The sequence below is a fragment of the Lactuca sativa genome, chromosome 7 (genome assembly GCF_002870075.4).
Source record: "Lactuca sativa cultivar Salinas chromosome 7, Lsat_Salinas_v11, whole genome shotgun sequence".
NCBI lineage: Eukaryota > Viridiplantae > Streptophyta > Magnoliopsida > Asterales > Asteraceae > Lactuca > Lactuca sativa.
In genome coordinates this window covers 10731567-10752544 of record NC_056629.2, presented here as the reverse complement: position 1 = coordinate 10752544, position 20978 = coordinate 10731567, and the positions used below count along the sequence as shown (strand labels likewise).

Genomic DNA, 20978 nt, shown 5'->3' with positions numbered 1-20978 from the left:
AATGAAAATTTTTCGTTTTCTAAAATTACAAAGAAGTTGTAAATTTTTGGAACACTGATAATCATTATTTTCCACATTTTTCAAATTCCAAAATTTTTTTAAAATATAAACACACACCCACTCCCACCCCATCCACCTCTACCTACCCCCACCTGAACACCCCCCACCTACACACACACATACATACCCACCCACCCCCCCACACACACACCCGCACACACACACACCAACCCACAAACACACACACACACATATATACCCACCCACACACACACACACACACCAACCCACAAACATACACACTTACATACATACCCACCCCCCCCCCCCCCCCCACATACACACACACCCACAAACACACACACATATATACCCACCCATATACATACCTACCCCCACCCTCACCCTCACAGACATACACCCACACACACACACAAACCCACACCTACCCCCACAAACACACACATACACACACTCGCACCCCCACATACCCAACACCACCCCCATAATCACCGACTTACCATCACCATCACCACCACTAACTCGTCACTAGCACCACCACCACCGCTGCCGCCGCCACCACCACCACCACCATTGACACAATTGACGTCGCCACCACCATCGCCTGTTATCACCACCACCGTCGCCGACCCGCTACTGTCACCGCCCCCACCCACACCCTACCACCGCTACCGTTTTCTAAAAATGAAAACCGATAGAAAAATACACATCTAAACATGTTTTCTAATTTTCTAAAACTGAAAATGAAAAATGAATAAGTTTAACTAAACGCTTTTTCTAAATTTTTCAATGAAAAATGAAAACGGAAAACGAAGATCGAAAAGGGAAAACAAAAAACGGAAAATAAAAATTATTTTTCCGTAACTAAACGCAACCTTAGCCATATTGTTTCTTAGTTTCAATCAATGTAAGAATTACAAGATTATCACAAAGTCCTTAAAGCTCAAACCATCCACCATCTTAAGCAATCTCTGTAAAGAACCATAAAGAAAAAGGAAGGCAAATCATCAAAACACCTTTTAGGCATCCCAATATATCATAAAATTGAAACCGAGTTCTAAACCCTAAGAATTTCCGGTAAAACAAATCATCATGAAAACTTTATAAGCATGTCAAAGTAAAGACACTGATTGAAGATTTGACTTATACTAGGAGAGAACAGTTTTGACCATATTTGTCTAGTCAAAATCCACAATTTGCATCAAATGCAATCAAATTAACCAATAAAAACTTGAATCTAGCTGCATGTTTGGATTGGTAGAGTTAACAAGATCCTTCAGGTCATTGGATAATAGAAAGAGAAAATGGAGGAAACAGAACAGAGAAGAATGTTACATGGTAGGGACGAAGACGATTGAGAAGAATCTACAGATTGAAGGAGCAAGCGGCGAACGATAGAGCAAACAAGAGTGAGAGGAGCTCACTATAGAGCGAATTCCGATCGATAAAGGCAAAAATGGAGACCGGGGGGAAACCGCAGAATGACGAATAAGGAATTAGGTCACAATAATGAGCAAGAGTCCTGCCTACAAAATAATTCATTGGTTGACTAGTCAAAATTTAACACGAATATCTATTTTTTAATCCATTTGGTGATTTCATTATACACGTTAGATGATAATTAAAGATTTTTTTTCATTTTATGTTTCAACACATATTTTCTTACATAACCTACAAGTCCTTCATTTATAGAACGAGTAGATAAAAAAATATGTATATATTCCAAAAATCTATTTTATTCAAATTTAAAATTTATTAGAATTTATTTTAATAGTAGATTTTTATTTTTTTTTGATAAATATATCAAAGTAGCACCAAACAAAATATGCTTATTTTTGAACGAGGTCATGTGAATTCACAGTAAATCCTTACTTACATCTCTTGGAATTCCATTCGGTTAACACAACACGTAATGGAATTCAAGATTCCAATTCTTAGTTATCTCCCAAGATGTTCGATTCCGATATTCAGTAATCAATCATCAAATATTACATAGAGTGAATTCCATTTTTAGCCCCTAACTATATCCTGTTTTTGCAATTTTGGTCGTGTTCTAATGTTCTGTAACCTTCTTGGTCCTTGTTACAAGTAGAATAACTATATCTTCTAAAAATATATATTTTTGTTAATCTTATATATATATATATATATATATATATATATATATATATATATATATATATATCATGTGCTAATACTAATTGTGGAGGGTTGGAAAAGATGACATTTATTGAGGTAATTGTAGTAACATTTTTATGTAAATATTGTAATAAATTTGTTCCACAAGATCATTTATTAAAATTAAAAATATTAAGTAAAACATTAAGGGTAAAATAGCTATGAAGTTTTATCCCGTAGCAAAGTAGCTACATAACTTAGTTCCGTGGAAAATTTTGTAATACAAGAGCTATGAATTTTTCCACCGTAGCAAAATAGCTATGTAAATCTGTAGCAAAATTTCATAGCATAATAGCTATGGAATTTCATTTCATAGCAAAATAACTACGAAAATCATTTTCTTAACTAAATTTCGTAGCAAAATAGCTATGAAATATTATTATGTAGCAAAATAGCTACATAATTTAGATTCGTAGTAATTTACGTAGCAAAATTGTTACATATTTTAATTTCGTAGCAAATTCGGTAACAAACTAAGTACAGATTACGATTCTGTTACAAATTTCCGTAATTAGTTATAAGTTTGCTACGGAATTTTATTTCATAGAAAATTTTGTAACAAAAAATCTACAGAAAGCCATTCCGTAGCATACTCCGTAGCAAAATGGCTATGGAATTTGATTCCGTAACATTTTTCCGTAGCTATTCATGATTTTTCTTGTAGTGAAGAAGGATGGTGGCAGTTAGCCGTCATCGGAAATAGCAGCTTAAAGTGTTAATTGTGAATCTCTTAATCGCAGTTTTTATCTAATAAAATGTAGTTTCATAGTGTTTAATACCTAATCTTAGGTGGAGTTATATCACGACAAACATATTTTTGCATTTGCGAAAATTGTGATTATTTGGGTTTTTTTTTACAGACTATTTAATGGTAAAAAAATAAAAATCGTTAATATGGTAATTTTCTTAAAATAAAATTTGATTTTCCATAATTTGTTTATTAAAAAAAGACAAAATTGCAAAAATGGTCCCTATGGTATGCATTTTTTTGGGGTTTTAGTCCAAATCTCGACCTTTTTGGATTGGTGGTCCTTTTGGGTTGGTTTACATGCAATTTTGGTCCCTGTTCAAATTAAAAAGACTATTATACCCTTAATGAATTTAGTTTTCATTTTTCTTTCCCTTTTTAAAATTATTATTATTATTATTAAATATAAAAATGGGTCTCTCTCTCTCTCGTTCTTGGATACCACCAGCAAGGGAAGAGGAACTGGTGGCTGCCCTCACCTCTGCAACTCCTTTCCTCCTTCATTTTCTTTCCCGTCGATCAAATAGCCCAAACACCCTGCGTTCACTTCGTGTGCTACCCATCTCCACAGCCGACAACAAAAGGGGAAAGCAGCCGAGAGGAGCAATGGAGCAACCATATTGCCATCACCTTTGATGCTTCAACCATCTTGTCACCGCCTTCAGCTCCTGCGCTTCTTCTGTCTCAGAAGGAAGGTGCGAATTGCATTTAGGGTGAGGATATCGTTCTCCAAACTAATTGTTCCGTAATTTGTTCATGAAATTAGTAATCTTTCTAAACAGCATCGCACACATTTGCTTCGAATTTCAGTCAAAATTCATCTTATAGAAGCAAGATAAACACGAAAAAATGGTTCCAGAACAACAATGGGAGTAGCAATTACAGCTTTTTGGAATTAACATTGAAATTAAAGGAGTGAAAACAACTAGGGTTTGTTACTCTGTTTCTGTGCTTTTCTTCTACTTCTTCTTTCTCTTGAGCTCAAAGACGTTTTAAATCCTCCATTTTCAGATCCATCGTCATCCCAATCTTTGTTCAATGATTTCTGAAATTCAAGATTGCGAAAATGAATTGATCTGGATTTTGTAAATAGAGAGAGAGAGAGAGAGAGATGTGGCCCCCAAATTAGGTAATTATTTTATTTTTCATTTAAATTAAATAGAAAAAACATAAAAAATATATCAGAAGGGCATAATAGTCTTTTCAGTTTACTGAGGGACTAAAAACGCAAAGAAACCAGCCCAAAAGGACCACCAATCCAAAAAAATCGAGGTTTAGACTAAAACCCCAAAAAAATGCATACCACAGGACCATTTTTGCAATTTTGTCTTAAAAAAATAGAAAAGGTTATTGATTGTTGACCATGAAAACTTCACATAAACCACCCACCTGCTCCATCATATATGTTTCTACCAGAAAAGCGAGGAAAGCTATCAGCCATGGCAACTTCTTTAAAGGTGGCCGTCATTGGTGCTGGTGTTTCCGGACTAATCGCCGCCCGTGAGCTTCAAAGAGAGTCCCACCAAGTTGTGGCGTTTGAAAAGTCACACCGACTTGGAGGAACTTGGGTCTACGATCCACGATTCGAGTCAGATCTCTTAGGACTTGACCTAAACAGAGAGATCATTCATGGATCTCTTTACAAATCACTGCGGACGAATCTTCCACGTCAGCTCATGAGCTTCATTGATTTCAAACTCAACGATAAAACATATGGCGATGAGAGGTTGTTTCCTGGACACGAAGAAGTTCTAAAGTTCTTGGAAGATTTTGCTGGTTACTTTGAACTCACTGAGTTGATTCGTTTCAATACTGTGGTGACCCGAGTGGAATTGGTTGACTCGGAGATCATCGAGTTTGAGGTGGAGTCAAAGACAAATGGGGTGAATACAGTGGAGGTGTTTGATGCGGTAGTTACCTGTAACGGTCACAATAATGAACCTCGGCCTGCATTTTAGGGATGAAAGTGGGTCCAAACCCGGACCCGATGGACCCGGACCCGGAAAACCCAGAACCGGTTAACAAGATTTTATAGAACCGGAAACCGGACCGGTATATAGGAACCGGCTCCGGTGCGGTTCCGGGTAAAGTGGGTCTAGAACCGAAAAACCCGGAAACATCAAAGTGGGTAGGTTAGAACCGGATAAAGTGGGTTTAGACCCGGAAAACCCGAAAAAACCGGAATTTTTTGGTAATTACTTACAACTTAGTGGGTTGAACTTTGAAAATTTTCATATTGATATCCTCACTTTGGGGGGCTGTAACTTATTGAATACGAAACCACAATTAACAAAATTAGAGTCTAAAATCATGTACAAACTCTAAAATACACTCTGGAAAAACCCGCATGTCAATCCGAATTTAAAAGAATGAGATATACTTGTGTTAATATTTTCACATAATACAAAGTACAAAAACAAATAGCTGAAAAGTCAGTTTTGATATCCCGACTTCGGAGGACTGTAAATCATTGAATGTTAAACCAAAAATGACAAAATTATAGTCTAAACTCATGTACAAACTGTAAACTAGAAGTTGAAAAAAACCACATGTCAATCCGACTTCAAACGAATTAGATATGCATGCTTTAAAACTTTCACCGAATACAAAAAAACTAAAAAACTAAAAACTTTCAGCTTTGGTATCTCAACTTTTGAGGACTGTAAGTCAATGAATATAAAACTAAAAATGAAAATTTTATAGTCTAGAATCACGTACAAACTCTAAACTACATGTTGGAAAAAACCGTATGTCAATTGGAGTTGAAACGAATAAGATATGCATCTTGTAAACGTTTCACAAAAAGTGGTTCCGGCCCTAAAAATGGTTCCGGTTCCAAAAACCGGTTCCGGATTTTAGACTCGGTTTACCCGGACCCAATGTACCCAAACCCGGATTACCCGGAACCCGGATAAAGCCAATTTTTAAACCCGGAACCGGACCCGGTTCTATATATTCTGGTTCTAACGGGTCCGGTTCCGGTTCCGGTCCGGTTTTCCGGTTCTAAATCTCATCCCTACTGCATTTGATATTCTAGGTCTATCTTATCTAAAATGTATTTTTTATTATAATATATTTCTATTTTGGAAAATTTCATACAATAAAATCTATATGTTTTTAAAAGACAAATCGCAATTAAAACTAAAAGGGACTATAAATACCAATGTTTAAAAGCCAGTTTTTTAGTTGAATCGGTCTGATGATGACCGGTTCAACCGATTGTCACTTTACATCTGATAGTGGTATACGTCGGTTTTCGAGTTGTGTCACTCCAGATAACTTAATCGATCGAGCTATTCAATTTTCTAGGGAAATTTATTGTTTTTTTTAATAGGCAGAGTGAAATCTAATTATCTAAGTCCAGTAAACAGGTTCACATGATTTTTTTTTACCAATTTTATTACACCGATTCAACCCGGTTTTTGAAGAAACCGTCCAATTCAATCCAGTCTAAAACTTAACATAAAACCAATCGTTGTTGAAACGCACTTGTCCTCAGCTCCGGTCCGGCCAATTCGAACATAATTTTAAAACACTGATAAATACATGATTTGCAAATGTTATCTCATGAAGTCATGAGACACAATTTAATATGTTTTACATGTAACAACCAATATATCAATTCTTTTTGAAATATTAAAATTTAACTAAGGTAAATATATACTCATCTTCTTGGATACAATGCCAAGTGCTAACTTCATGCTAAGGTTGGTCGGAATACCTTAAGAGCACACCACGGTGGGATGAGATGTCACCGTGGTGGTGTTGTGAACACCATACCGCCTGATGTATGGTGGTTTTGTGAATAGAAACGTATGACGAAGTTACACGGCATTTTATTCTTTTTCTTTCCAATAGCTATTTTTCATTTTTTTTAAACTGACCACTATAAATACAATATTATCAAATATTTTATTTCACAAAACGCTTGCTGCTCATTTCACACACAACACTATATTTTCTATTGCTAAAATGAATCCAAACAACTCTCCCATCAAAATCACTCCAAGACAAGTCACACGCAAGTGCTTCAACAAATCTGATTCAAAATATTGTCATTTTTAACTATTTAATGGTTTTAATAAACTTAATGAAATCTTCCTCTTTTATTATTTTAAATATTTATATAATTATTAAATTACATTTTAATATAATTAAAAATAATAATAAGATATAATCATTTTCTATCGGTAAAGGAAGGTGGGGGAAAATGAGGTTGCCATCTTATAGCAAAAAAGTGAAAGGAATTGAAAGAATCCATCCACCACCTAAGGTGTAGCACAATTGAGTTCAGGCAGTAACTTTACATACAAATATTTGAATCTCGGCAGCCTTTAGTTGATTCCTTTAGAACAGAAGCTTCCATTATATATTATTAAATCCATTAAAGTTTTTATATATTTTTCAAAAATGATACAGGAATCGAAAAATGGTCTAAGAAGCAAATGCATAGTCACAACTATCGTGTTCCCGAGCCATTTCGAGATCAGGTTAGTAATAAGAAAATACTACGAAATACAAACATGTTATTATTAAACATTTCATCTATGTATTTAAGAGTGTCTTCAAATTATATAATTTAAAAAGATTTAGCAGCTTACATCAACTAAATAAACTGGTTTTTTAGGTTCAAAAGAGAGTATTTAATTTAACAAACATGTAATTTAAAAACATGAAAAGATTGTAGTTGTAATTGGGAATGGGCCAAGTGCATTGGACTTGTCAAGAGAAATAGCAACGGTTGCCAAAGAAGTTCACATGTCATCAAGATCTCCTCATGTTAAAGTCTCGAAATCGGAGAAGTTCAGCAATATCTGGCAGCATGCTAAGGTAAATTAAAGTATATGATTACTCTTTATTAGAATGACTAAATGCGCAATTTAAAGTCTATTATGTCTTTTGTCTACGTAAAATCAAAATGGGTGATTTTAGTAGAGGTCTTGAACCAAATATATTTGAGAAAACTGAAATTTTTAGTAGAAGCAGCAGCATCGATTGAGGCTTCGGAAGCAGCCTTTTTGGTTGGTGATTGGTGAAGCAACTTGAGTGAGGAAGCAAACTTGGCTTCAAAAAGGGGGCAAATAAGGTCGCGGAAGTGGCGTGTTTTGCATTGCTCTTGTATATATACATTTAAATGAATTTTCATATTAGTAGATATGTAATTTATAATGATTCTAAACTTTGTCTCTTATATCATATAAAGATATACAAACATGACAAATACAATTGTTTTTTTATTTGACAGATAGATTGTATCAACGATGATGGTACAATTACATTTGAAGATGGATTATCAATTGATGCACATATCATATTCCATTGCACTGGGTATGACTCTCTCTCTCTCTCTCTCTCTCTTTATATATATATATATATATATATATATATATATATATATATATATATATATATATATATATATATATATATATATATATATATATATATATATATATATATATATATATATATATGATAGAAAAAGTCGAGATCTCTTGAATTAATCACTTCACATTGGAGTTTATCCCGGTTCAAAACTCATAAACTTCAACTTAGGATGACATGTCCTTAACAAAGTTTAGAAAATATTATTAGCAGTTAAAGATAAGGTCGTCTCCACCTCCAAATTTGTAAAAATATTGTTTCATCACTCTCGCCTCGATTGATGAAAAAGAAATAGACCCGAAAAGATCCAAAGAAGACTTTCACTCAGCAGAAGATCTTCTGACTTTATATTAGTGTCCTCCCTTTGAATCTTCGGTAAGGGCCTTTAGTCTTTTTATTAGAAATTTAGAATAGGGGTCACGTTGGTTTTATTAATTCACCAAGTACTTTAGTTGCTAGGCAATATGTAGTTCCTAATTATCCGGTGTCTCTAGGAAGCTGACATTTTTGCTCCAAGATTATGCAAATATAGTTTCATCTTGCATATCATTTTTATACAAAAAGTATACTCTTAATATATTATTTGTTTGAGACTTATATATTTTTTTCTAAAACATCCTTTATGTTTATCATATTTCTACACATTTATCTTGCATCTTTTTTTGTCGCAATGACTTTATAAATCATATTATCATATAATTATAACCAAATAAATTATTAGTTTGAATTAATTTAACATATACCCTATATATTATAAGAAGTAGTTGTTACCTTTAAACTATAACTATACAACTGAATAAGCTAGAAATGTAGAAACCTAAAATTTGAAGGATCAAAATGGACATATTAAATTTTCTACCATATTGGTGTCAAAAGACAATTCAATGCCAAATTAGGTTTTATATTATTCCTTTACACCAAAATGCTATAAAAATAGTACAAAAATGAAATTGGGTGTTAGGTTGGGTATGTTCTAAACATATAGACTTCACATTTTAGGTACAAATGCCATGTTCCATTTCTTAAGACTAATGGCATTGTGAGGGTACAAGACAAACGCATTGGACCTCTCTACAAACATGTTTTCCCCCCACAACTAGCTCCAAGACTATCTTTTGTTGGACTACCTGAAAGAGTAAGTACATTGTTACTATTTTCCTTTTATTTTACATCATTGATCATGTAAAACACATATAACTAACATGGTTTCCTAATATTAACTAGAGTCTTACATTTCTAATAGTCGAGTGTCAATCAAAATGGATAGCAAAGACGTTGTCAATGAAGATATCACTGCCATCAAAAGATCAAATGTTGAGAGACATCAAAGAACATCATGGAGATATAGAAGATGATGGATTTCCTAAAGCTTACACACATTTTTTTGAAATTGAGGTCTTTCTAAAGCTATTATTTTTATATACTTCCTTAACTTAAATGCTAATAGTATGTACATAACATCTTGACACCTAAATCCTAATGACAGAATGATTACATAGATTGGGTTTCTGCTCAGTTGGGAATGAACGTGGAAAAGAAATTTGCAGAGATGTTCAAATACATCATCTATTGTGCCATATCTGGGAATTACGATGATATTATGAATTTATTCAAGGTGAAATTTGGTATATAATTACGGGCTTTCAGACAATGATTTATCTTTATGTATGCTTATCAAACAAATGTCTAGAAAGATGTAATAAAAATGAGTAGCTCGATTGACAAAAAAAATATTTATGTGTACTATCCTTACTCATGTGCTAAGAAATTTATCGTAATGGTAAAAAATAATACCAAGTATAACAATATTTTACAAATTTAGGCAGTGTTTTTTTTTTACTTAACCCAATAAGTCGCTTTGTCCTGATCAAGAAACAAATCTCATAATATTCATAAAATTAGTTGTAGCTTCAACTGATCATGGTCTTAAATTAAAAAATAAAATGTACTCAAACCAGTTTTACACTTACAACACGACTAAAAATAAACAAGGGTTTGATAATCTTTGCAGAAAAACCACGAGAATTTGCATCTAAAATAAATAAAAACAAATCCACAATTTTCCCATTGCTTCTTCTTCTATGTCTGCTTGATAAGGTACCCAACCACAAAACTTATTATACCCACCACCACCAGAAATAATATCGAATAACCGCCTGATTGATTTTTCACAGTTTGTTTTCTCATCAGCTCCTATTTTTAATTCAAAACGACATAACAAAATTCATATATCTGTTATTTTAGAATAATATAAATAAGAGTAAATTACAAATTCAGTCCCTTCACTTTACTCAAAACCACAAGTTTGGTCTAATTTCTGGGAACTAAATCCGGAACTAGATGAAGCCTTTGGAAGATTTCAAAGAATGGACTAAACTTACAAATCGTAGTAAAGTACAGGGACCAATTTTGTAAATTGTCTATAAAGTAGGTCATCAGATGCAAAAAGACATACCAGTTCCTGTTGGAGCTTCTGACTTTGTTTAAGAGCAGCTGTTTTTTCATCAGTCAACCTTGATACCATAGAAACCGACTGCAGCATATATTACAATAATACCCTCCCTCGTTACATTAATCATAAAGAAATTCCTTGTTAAGGGTCGTTTTAGGGGTTTGACGAAAACTCATAATATTCAACACCGAATCAAGAAAATAAAGAAATTGTTTCATGAGTCATGCAGATAGAATGTAGTATAACTGTATGAATGAATACCAATATTTAAGTCTTTAATTTCCATACTACAAGAGAAAAGAACTTCTGTTATCATCTCATTTTTTCTCTTTTGTAGTCATAAAAATACAAGCTTGTATTGATTTTTAGTCTTCGTTTCCAATTTTGCATATTAGGAATTTTCTTTTTCTTACTAAGCATTTTATAGAATACAAAAATAAAAATAGACTTCTGAGAAGAAATATACAATCACCTCTGCAGAGAGCTTCTCCTTGGGATCCACGGATCTTGTTGTCTACATTCATACAATCAAATTAAGCTTTTGGAAATGATTGAATGAAAAGTTATATTAGCAAAAACAAAAATTGCTTACAACATCAGGCCATGAAGAATTTTGACTTCCATCTTCGCCCCTCGGGGAGGAACCTTCTTCAGATTCCTCTGGGACAGGTGATGGAGGATTAGCAGGAATGTATACAACCCTCAATTTAAACTCCTCAACAACCTTGTTCTCCTCTTTATTGAACTACAAAAAAAACACAGATAGTTTTAGTTTTTGGATTGATAATCAGATAATCTACCACATAATTTTGCACTAAAAACTAAAGTTCATGAAAAGATGAGTCACCATGTTGGCAGTTATGTCCTTATTAGTTGCCCCAATAGGTGCAATAACAGCTTGCAAGAGAAACTTGTCTTTGCACTGCATGTCAGAAGGTGTCTCTTTCTGTGCTTGCATTGTAACTACAAAAAGTCAAAGAAATTTGTAAGTAGTCATAATCCACATTAATTGTCCCACATAGGTAGAGAACGAGATTCAATGTTAGCAGGATTATATGGTAAGATTTGTTACCTGTGACATTACAAACTGATCTTGGTAATACAATTCCAGTGTTTGGACGAACACAATATTTTTTGGGGTTTGTTGTTTTAACCTTCAACCACATGATAAAATTACAGAAGCTTGTCAAACTTTATGGAAGAGCAATAAGTTACAAGTCACTGAAAAAAATGAAGTACCAATCAGATACCTTGAAGGCAATATATTGATCAGTCTTGTTGGTCAACTGTAAGGAACATGAGCTCTGCTTCTTCAACTCAACTACACAAATAAAAATGAATCCCATTTTGTTTTTTTTTTTTGTTTTCACATAGAAGGGCATAGGAACATAGCAAAGAACAGAGATAAAAGTATGTGCAATAGAAGAATGCAAGCAATCTAAAATTTACGTTAGTGAGTTGATCTACAAGTCACCAAAAAAATCTGCAGAATTGAGCAGAATTCACAAGAAAACCGATGATTTGATTGTAGACTTGTTCATGGAAGAAAGCTATTATTTTTATCGGTCTTCCTATCTACTCTTGTTCATGGATTCAACTGCTCGATTATGAAGTCTTGTAGACTTGTAGTTGACTTGTGATTCAACACTTATTCTTTGATAACAACTAAAAAAACGCTAACAGACGCTAAGCCAAAAACCCTAAAATGAATCAATAAACAAATCTTAAATCACACTTCTATTCAGTTAGCAAGAAATCACGAGTAACCTGATCGAACTAAAACGCTTAGTACACTCCACGAAAGAACTTAATAGTACATCAAACAAATCGCAAGTACAAAATCTAAATTTACAGAAAAAGAACATTAATAACAGCAAGATCAAAACTAACAACTTACATGGAAATTTGAGTTCTGAAGGGTGAAGATTGAGAAAATCCCCGGTGCTCATGACTGTAAATGCAACAAATTCCGATCCGGGAACCCCTAATTTGATGAATTTTGTGTCGAGGAATGGCAAGAATGGGTGAGGAGTTCGGTTAGGGTTCTTAATTTTAACGTATTAATTTAAAGAAGCGATAGACTGGTCCAGTTGATTGACGAAACTAACCCTGATGGTGGTGGGCTTTTTAAAAGAAGGTGGCGAGTAGCTTTGAGTGTGATTAAGGGTAAATATGGAAAAAACATCTCTGGTTATTATCGCCAATACCCTGGTCAAGGGTGGATGGCTCTTTTAGGAGAAAAAAAAAAAAAAAATGTTTGGTGGTATGAATTATGGACCCCCGGTACAACGTGGCATAGTGTCAAATGAGTCAGTCAATTTCGTTTTTGACATCTTATCGACGTGTTGGATTTCTTAAAAACGATAATTTTTGGAGTCATTTACATTTTTATAAACTCCAAAATATTATTTATATATCTTTATAAATTTTATAGTTACATATATATCATCGTAAACCTATAAAATCCACATTTATATACAATCTCATATTTTAATTAGAATTAAACTAACTTAATATTAAAAAAATTAGAATTCAAAATTCTATTTGGTGTTACTAAAATACCTTTCCTAAATTAAAGATTATAATTAAACCATTTTAATTTGGATAAATCCAATTAAATCAGGCCATGATATGCATTTTTTTCCTAATTGAAAAATCATTTTCTAAATGAAGGATAACCATGTTCATCTTCTTCATCATACGGTTCTTCATTTTCAGGAATAATAGCAAATTATTTTGAACTTCATCATACTGTTCTTCAACATCCATGTATAACAATAAGCTATTTTGAACAACAGTCCAATAAAACACCAAACTATTGTAAACAAAATGTTTGGGCAAGAAAGTTATGATTTATCGAATAAACTATGTTTAGTTATAAATCTTAATCTTTTTATTAAATGATCAAGGATCCTATCGGTCGATTTCAAGTCGTCAAGTGGATATATTATATAGCATTTAATGCTTTTAAATTAAAAGGTGAACTGAAAGCCTGTTCATTTTTATGTGCTTCTACTTACAAAATTTGTGGTATGAAAACTTGGAATAAATCTTCTCTCACAGTGTGCATATATGCAACATAAGATTAGACCACAATACCTTTGTAAAGAAATATACTCTTGACTTCTAGACGAGATGCCATCACTTTCAAATCTCAAATTTATACTTGCTTACATATATTAACCAAAAATAATCTTCATAAACTTTGAAATTTTATCACTTCTAGTGTCCAAAATTGATTTACAATTAATTTGAAACCAAACACAACCATTCAACCAATTATTTGTTCACGTTATTATTTGCTTGCAATATCATGGTGTTTTATTTGACCATCGATCAAAATAGCTTGTTGTTATTCCTAAAAGACAAAGAATTATGCAATATTAGGTCGACTTTTAGAAAATTATTTTTTTATCAGGAAAAAAAGATGCATATCACGACCTCATTTAATTGGATTTATCCAAATTAAAATGGTTTAATTTTATCCTTTAATTTAGAAAATATATTTTAGTAACATCATATTGAATTTGAATCTAGATAATTTTTTAATATTAAATTAGTTTAATTCTAATTAAAATATGAGATTGGATTTAGATGTGAATCTTATAGATTTAGAATGATATATATAATTCTAAAATTTGTAAGGATATAGAAGTAATATTTTAAGGTTATAAGAATATTAATGAAATTTTCTTTTGGTTAAAATTTTAAAAAGTTAGATATTTATCTCAATAACCAAAAAAATAAATAAAAATAGGGTTTGTTAGTTGCACGAGCGCACGAACCGTCAATCATAATAGGCTTCTGATCAAGGAAAAATGTCACTGTAGCCCCACTAACTTACAAGTTTTGGTTTAAAAGGTCCCTTATTTTATTTTTTTACTTTAGAAGGGCATAAACTAACATTTAACCGGCTAATTTGGGATTATGACCCAATTCAACCGGTTTGCTTGTCATGTCATCATCCAAGTAACCTACTGAGTCAACTCAGACGACTCAGTTTACACGTCATCGACTCACCACCGAGTTCACTTACTTGGGCACTAAGGGTGAGGTGGTCCCCTACTATATAAATGGATGGTCTCTTGGACAAAACCCTAACACTTTGTTACCACTTCCGGCCAAACACAACCCGACAAACGAAAATAGAATACTCGTGTTCCCTTTCATTGTCTTCCATGGAGCCTACCCCACCACCATCACCAGATACTATAAACTCCAACAACTCGATTAGCTCAAGAGACGGGCTATACTTGAACGATTTGCACACGATTTTCTGCGACTGTGGTGATAAAATAGCCGAGCAAAAAGGTGAGGTGGAGCGCATGAAGGAGGAGATGGGTCGCGATTACCTTCATTCCAGGGTTGATGTCCTGAACATGCAGCAAAGGTTCGACAAGGTTGAGAAGCAGATTAAAGCTATTGCGTTGTTGGTTGTGGGTCTTGTCGTGGTGATGCTCCTGCTAATGATTTTCATCATTCACTTGATATTCAGCAAGTGATTCTCAAGGAGGTGAATAGTAGTGGTATGATAATCTAGTGTTCATCTTAATCGTCTATTATGTTTAAGGTTTTTATTGTAATATATGTTATTAGGATTGTGTGTGTTCGTTTGTGTTTGTGGTAATCGCCTATGATGTATGTGGTAATCTAGTGGTGGTTGTTTACGGATGTTTTTTGAAGTCCTGGGAACATGTAACAGGCATTTTGATATTATCTTGATGAAATGTAAACACCTTGAATGCGTTTTGATTTGTTGGGATCAATGTTCTTGATTAAGACTAACGATTTGGACACTTGGTTGGCTTAATTAATGAAAATTAATTGTTGTTGGTAGACCAACTGTGACAGATGTTAATGAGGTCAAACATTGGGGTAATTTCGTCAAGGGGTATTTTCGGAATTTACAATTTTTAAGAACCTACTTCCTTACTCGGCTGGGATATTTTCGTCATTTGCTCTTTATAAGTACTTTACCTCCTTTACTCGGCAGTAGATCCCATTTCTTTGTACATGTTCTTGTTTGCATTTTGAAGTTAGCAGCTCTCGGAAATAACAAAGCAAAAATGGTGAAATGCTCATGTGGATGTTTGGCCATAATCAGAATGTCTTACACTCCATCAAACCCTGGAAGACCATTCTATGCTTGCCCCACTAAGGTTTGTTTGACTTTCTTTATCAGGACATTGTATCCCTAATTTATTTGTTTTTATCTTTGCATTCTACACTTCTAACTTCTAAATTGATTTTGTTAGGGACCTCGTAATGGTTTTATTTGTTGGGTAGAAAAAGCAGACACTAAGAATATGAGTGATGAAGCAGTTATGATTGCAGGATTGGCTAGGTCAAAAAAGAAGCTTGAATCAAAGATTTGGAAATTGAAGATGTCTTTAGTTCTAAGTTGGATTATTTTCTTTGGCATAATTGTGTACAAGTTGTAGTTCGTATGTAGCAGTTTTTTATGTCCTTGTCAAGGAAATTGTTATGGTTATTTACATTATCCTTGTAATGACTTTCAATCACTAATGTCAATAATAGACATCAATGCCATGTTCACCTAGAGTAAATGGGACCATATATATCCAGCACTAATGTAAATAATGGACCCCAATACCATGCACGTCCATAAACACAACACACCATCATTAGGACATTGAAACCTTTTGCATACATAACACCACAGTGAGTTCATAACATAGTAATTTAAATAGTACAGAACATAAAATCGAAACACTTAATCCAACATTGTTTAGCATAAGCAAAGTGACTACATAACACCACAGTGAGTACATAACATAAAATTGAAACACTTAATCCAACATTGTTTAGCATGACCAAAGTGAGTAGAAAACATCAAATTAAAACACTTAACCCGAAATCAGTTGTCATAAACACATTGACTACATAACGACATTGACCACACTTAACCTATTCCAGTTCCATTGGCTTGTCAATAGTGTTGCCTTCCCCATTGTTACCCTCAACCCATGTACCAAGTTTTTTCTTCAATACCTGATGCAATGGTATAAAAGTTAGGGTGTATAGTGGAAAAACTAAATAAAGTATTAATAGAAAAGAAAAAACCTTTGAGCTCTTTTCAACTGATTCAATAGGATTGTAATGGCTGGGCATGGTTTCAAATCAGGCCATGAACAACCTTTTGGTGAGATTGAATTGCCTCTCCATAACATACAACCTAATTTCTTCTAACATTGTGATTATTGGTTTTTTCCTTGCATCTCTAATGACATTGTTGAAGCTTTCAGATAATCCATTTTCAACTGCATCGCACATCCTCCCCTCTCTAAAGAAAGCTCTACTCCATGATTTTAGGTTCTTTTCCATAAGGTAGTCAAATGTTGCAGGATTTAGTACTTGTATTTCCTTCATTGCTGCCTTAAATAAGGTTCAGTTGATGCTTTGCAAGCTTTCCAAAACATCCTCTCATAATGCACACCACTGAACCTTTTCCTAAAGTTGGCAACAATATGCCTTGCACACTGTCTGTGTTCAGCATTAGGCAATACTTCCTTCACAGCCTCCAATAGCCCCTATACAATTTAAATTCATATGTTAAGAAATGGAATTTTATTAACAAGAAATATGAAGTATAATAAGTGATATACCTTATGTTGATCTAACATCAGAGTGATACCACTACCATCATCAACTTGTAGATCATCTTGAAGATTCTCCAAAAACCATTTCCAATTTTCTTTATTTTCCACACACACAACTGCCCATGCTATTAGGAAAATATAGTTGTTAGCATCTCTTCCTACGACACATATCAATTCTCCACTACATGATCCCTTTAAGAAACAACCATCCAGCTTTATTACTCTTCTACAATTTCCTTTCCAACCTTGTTTCAGCCCCTCAAAGCATATGTAAAACTTACTAAAAATATGTCTTCCCATCAGGCATACTGTTGACATCCAATTTGACAGTTGATCCTGGATTGGATCTTCTTATCTCTTAACCATATGACCAAAGCTTGGCATAATGCTTAACTAGTGTACCTTCAATAAGTTCAATTGCATATTTCTTTGCTCTTCTACACTGTCCCATACTCACATCAATTCCAAATTTTTGTTTTACTTCTTCCTTTAGTAGCCTAACACTTATTTTTTGTTTTTGTAAAAATTTAGATGTGAAATGGCTACCAATCCATGCATAGCTTATAATTGACCCCATTTTAAAATTTCTAGCACAATTATGGTCATCTATAAGAGACTTAATCTGAAATGAATTTTCCTCACTCATCCATGAAGCCCACAATCTAAACTTGCATTGCCCTGAACAACATTTAACTAAAAGCCTCCTACTATCATTTTTTTGTAGCACAATTGATATCCTTTAGCAACAACATAATTACACAACATATGTTTTAATTGTTTAGGATTTTCAAATCTCATTCCTAACACAGGTTTTTGTTTTTTCCAATGAACATTTTCATTAAAAGCTGTTACCTCCTCATGAATTGGGCCGTGTTCATCCATCTGATCAAATGGATCTTCATGAGATGGATCCTCTTGAGGTGGAGTGTGTGGAGTTGGTTGCTCCTTGGGGCAGAGCTTGTTCAAAAATACATCATTCAAGGTCTTGTTCATGGGGATGCAATCTCCATCTTCAATGTTGTCATCCAAATCACCTTGCACTTGTACTTCATCTAGGTCAATGCCTCCTTCTGTCTCAACATGCAACTCTTCTACTACTTCACCTACAACAGAAAACTTGTCCTCGGGGTGCATACTTTAGCCATCTCATCAACAATGCATTGATGAACATGAACACTAACATGATCCATGTACACAGAAATTACACAACCAGAATCATACCCTACTTCGATAAACTCCTGGTAGTCTTTCTCAGTTGCCATTATCCTGAGTCCTTTAGGGAACTCGATATCGGGCATGCAAAAGTACACATCAACACATGTCTCGTTTGCAAATCTCTGAATGAACACTAGAAATTCGTTTTTGTCCATTCCAGCAAAATCCACATCCTCAAACCTTTGCTCCACTCTATCTGAGTAACTGATCACTGGATACCTCGTAAACAAACCAGCAAAATAAAAATCTATTTTCATGTAGACGGCCATAGAAAAAAATCCAGGTATGATTTTTGGATGAATAGTTGAAGAAAAAGAAGATATTCGTAGATGAAACCGATTAAAGATGAAAATTACTTGGAAAGGAAGGGTCGGTGTCATTTATCGATACACTAACACGTGGCATATGATTTAGTTTAATGACCTGGCTTTCTTTTAATGATATGTCCAAGAAATAATGCTGATTGGGATTGGGGTCACCGGGTGACCCCTTCACTTTATTAAAAATGGTCAAATTAGCCGGTTAAATGTTAGTTTATGCCCTTCTAAAGCCAAAAAATAAAATAAGGGACCTTTTAAACAAAAACTTGTAAGTTAGTGGGGCTACAATGACATTTTCCCTCTGATCAAAAAATGTCCTTTATATTTATATTATCAAAAGATTAAAAATACATTAATTAAAATATAGTTGCATGCTACTAATCCCATTATGTTATTTATGTCAATTAGAATTTACATATACAAATATAAAGACAAATTGCAAAAAATATTTAAAATAGGTTATAAATGGCAATGAACTACCATTGTTACACAAAAAATGCACCAACTAAGATAATATAACCAACCTATAATATTTATTTATTTTTTAAAATGAAAAAAGTTCATTCTATACAAATTAAGTTTTCAAAACTAAAACTTTTATAAACATATTTGCAATCTACTATATTTCAAAAGAAATAAATCTTTTGACTTTGATTTCGATTGAGAAAGGGTTTTTTTTAAGTATTAATCATCAAAGAATAATAGATGAAATTGTTACTAAAGTACTAGTAGAACGATTAGAAAATATAAATATGTTGGTTGTTAATTTCTTTTGAATAGTTATTTATATCCAATCTCAAAATATTATTAAAAGAGAACCCTTAATTCACCAATGAAGCAATCAAGGCCCTTGATTGTATTTCAATCATATGATTTTCACCCTTAGATCAAATTGATGACATCATCTTCTCCAAATAGAATTCAAACGTTTAATTATAGAATATTTTAAATTTACCAATTATATTTCAAACACAATTACATTAAATTATAAAATCTTTAATTATAGAATCTATTCATATTTAATTATAGAATCTATTCATATTTTCTAAAATATATTTCACAATTCGGTCACAATTACATTTAATTATAGAATCTTTAAAATTAGTAATTATATTATCAATTAAAGCATATCATTATATTTATATATGAGGCATCAGTTTCTCCATAAATCTAGCCAAAAACATGAATAGCCGCCCCCATCTTTCTCCTCTATTTTCTCTTTAACCAGAATTCCCTAATCCTATTCTTCCTCATGTCAATGGTTGTGCTTCAATTGATGTTTTGTGTGTTTATAACAGAATGTAGCACCATAAGGTAGTTCTTTTTTGCTCATGTATTCTTAGAATTTGCATATTGCCTCTTCCTTGCATCTCCAATTATCACACCTCTGTTTTGGCTTCACACAAATCCCTACAAACTTAAGCAAGCATCTCCTTCAAAACATCTTTTGACGATCTATGCCATCATTAACCCTAATTAATATTGTTCATAATTTAATTCCATTATTTATAGTTTTTGGCTACAAAATTCAAACCTAATTAGTTTTTCGTTTTAAAAAAAACCATTAAATAAACATATCAATAATTATGTTATCTTTAATATATATTAAAACAAAAATCTTATGATATCATCTGAAACAATCTGGGTTATTGATTGTATTTCATTCTTATTTTTTCCACCCTTAGATCAAACTGGTGACATCATCTTCCCTAAATGAAATGTATTTAATTTCAATAAAAGCTTTCCAAATGTCAAACAAAATTAACTTAAATCCATTGAAATAGAATGTATTTAATATTAATTAAAATTTTCCATATTTTAAATCTTGAATTTTCGATCATAAAGGTTTTAAAATAGTCAACTTTAAAAGCATATTACTGAAAACCATTTCAATTAATGCATTAAATATCTACCATTAATATAAATCTGTTTATATTAGCAAACCATTAATATAAAATTCATTTTATTAGGAAACCATTAATACCAAAAAATCGAATTAAAATTATCACATACATATACGATTCATTATTGAATTTGCG

General features: G+C 33.0%; 2 protein-coding genes across 2 annotated transcripts; one reads left to right on the top strand and one right to left on the bottom strand.

Annotated features, from left to right (window-relative positions):
• The first annotated feature begins 4386 nt into the window (after positions 1-4386).
• LOC111881382 (flavin-containing monooxygenase FMO GS-OX5) lies at positions 4387-9965 on the top strand. Its single transcript, XM_023877776.2, has 7 exons — positions 4387-4898; positions 7356-7437; positions 7628-7777; positions 8193-8275; positions 9332-9467; positions 9557-9727; positions 9819-9965. Exons 1-7 carry the CDS (start codon positions 4387-4389, stop codon positions 9963-9965), a joined length of 1281 nt encoding a protein of 426 aa, XP_023733544.1.
• Positions 9966-10234: 269 nt separating this feature from the next.
• Positions 10235-12879, bottom strand: LOC111881376 (vesicle-associated protein 1-3). The gene is made up of 8 exons (XM_023877770.3): positions 12682-12879; positions 12035-12105; positions 11857-11938; positions 11632-11747; positions 11377-11529; positions 11257-11298; positions 10788-10865; positions 10235-10525 (listed from the first exon to the last, which is right to left on the bottom strand). Exons 1-8 carry the CDS (start codon positions 12731-12733, stop codon positions 10412-10414), a joined length of 708 nt encoding a protein of 235 aa, XP_023733538.1. The 5' UTR covers positions 12734-12879; the 3' UTR covers positions 10235-10411.
• Positions 12880-20978: the final 8099 nt, after the last annotated feature.

Coding starts and splice junctions, on each gene's coding strand:
- LOC111881382 (XM_023877776.2), top strand. CDS start 4,387: ATGGCAACTTCTTTAAAGGTGGCCGTCATTGGTGCTGGTGTTTCCGGA. Junction 8,276..9,331: donor ATCATATTCCATTGCACTGG/GTATGACTCTCT, acceptor TTCACATTTTAG/GTACAAATGCCATGTTCCAT. Junction 9,728..9,818: donor CACATTTTTTTGAAATTGAG/GTCTTTCTAAAG, acceptor TCCTAATGACAG/AATGATTACATAGATTGGGT.
- LOC111881376 (XM_023877770.3), bottom strand. CDS start 12,733: ATGAGCACCGGGGATTTTCTCAATCTTCACCCTTCAGAACTCAAATTT. Junction 11,748..11,856: donor ATCAGTTTGTAATGTCACAG/GTAACAAATCTT, acceptor GACTTTTTGTAG/TTACAATGCAAGCACAGAAA. Junction 11,530..11,631: donor AGGACATAACTGCCAACATG/GTGACTCATCTT, acceptor TTTTTTTTGTAG/TTCAATAAAGAGGAGAACAA.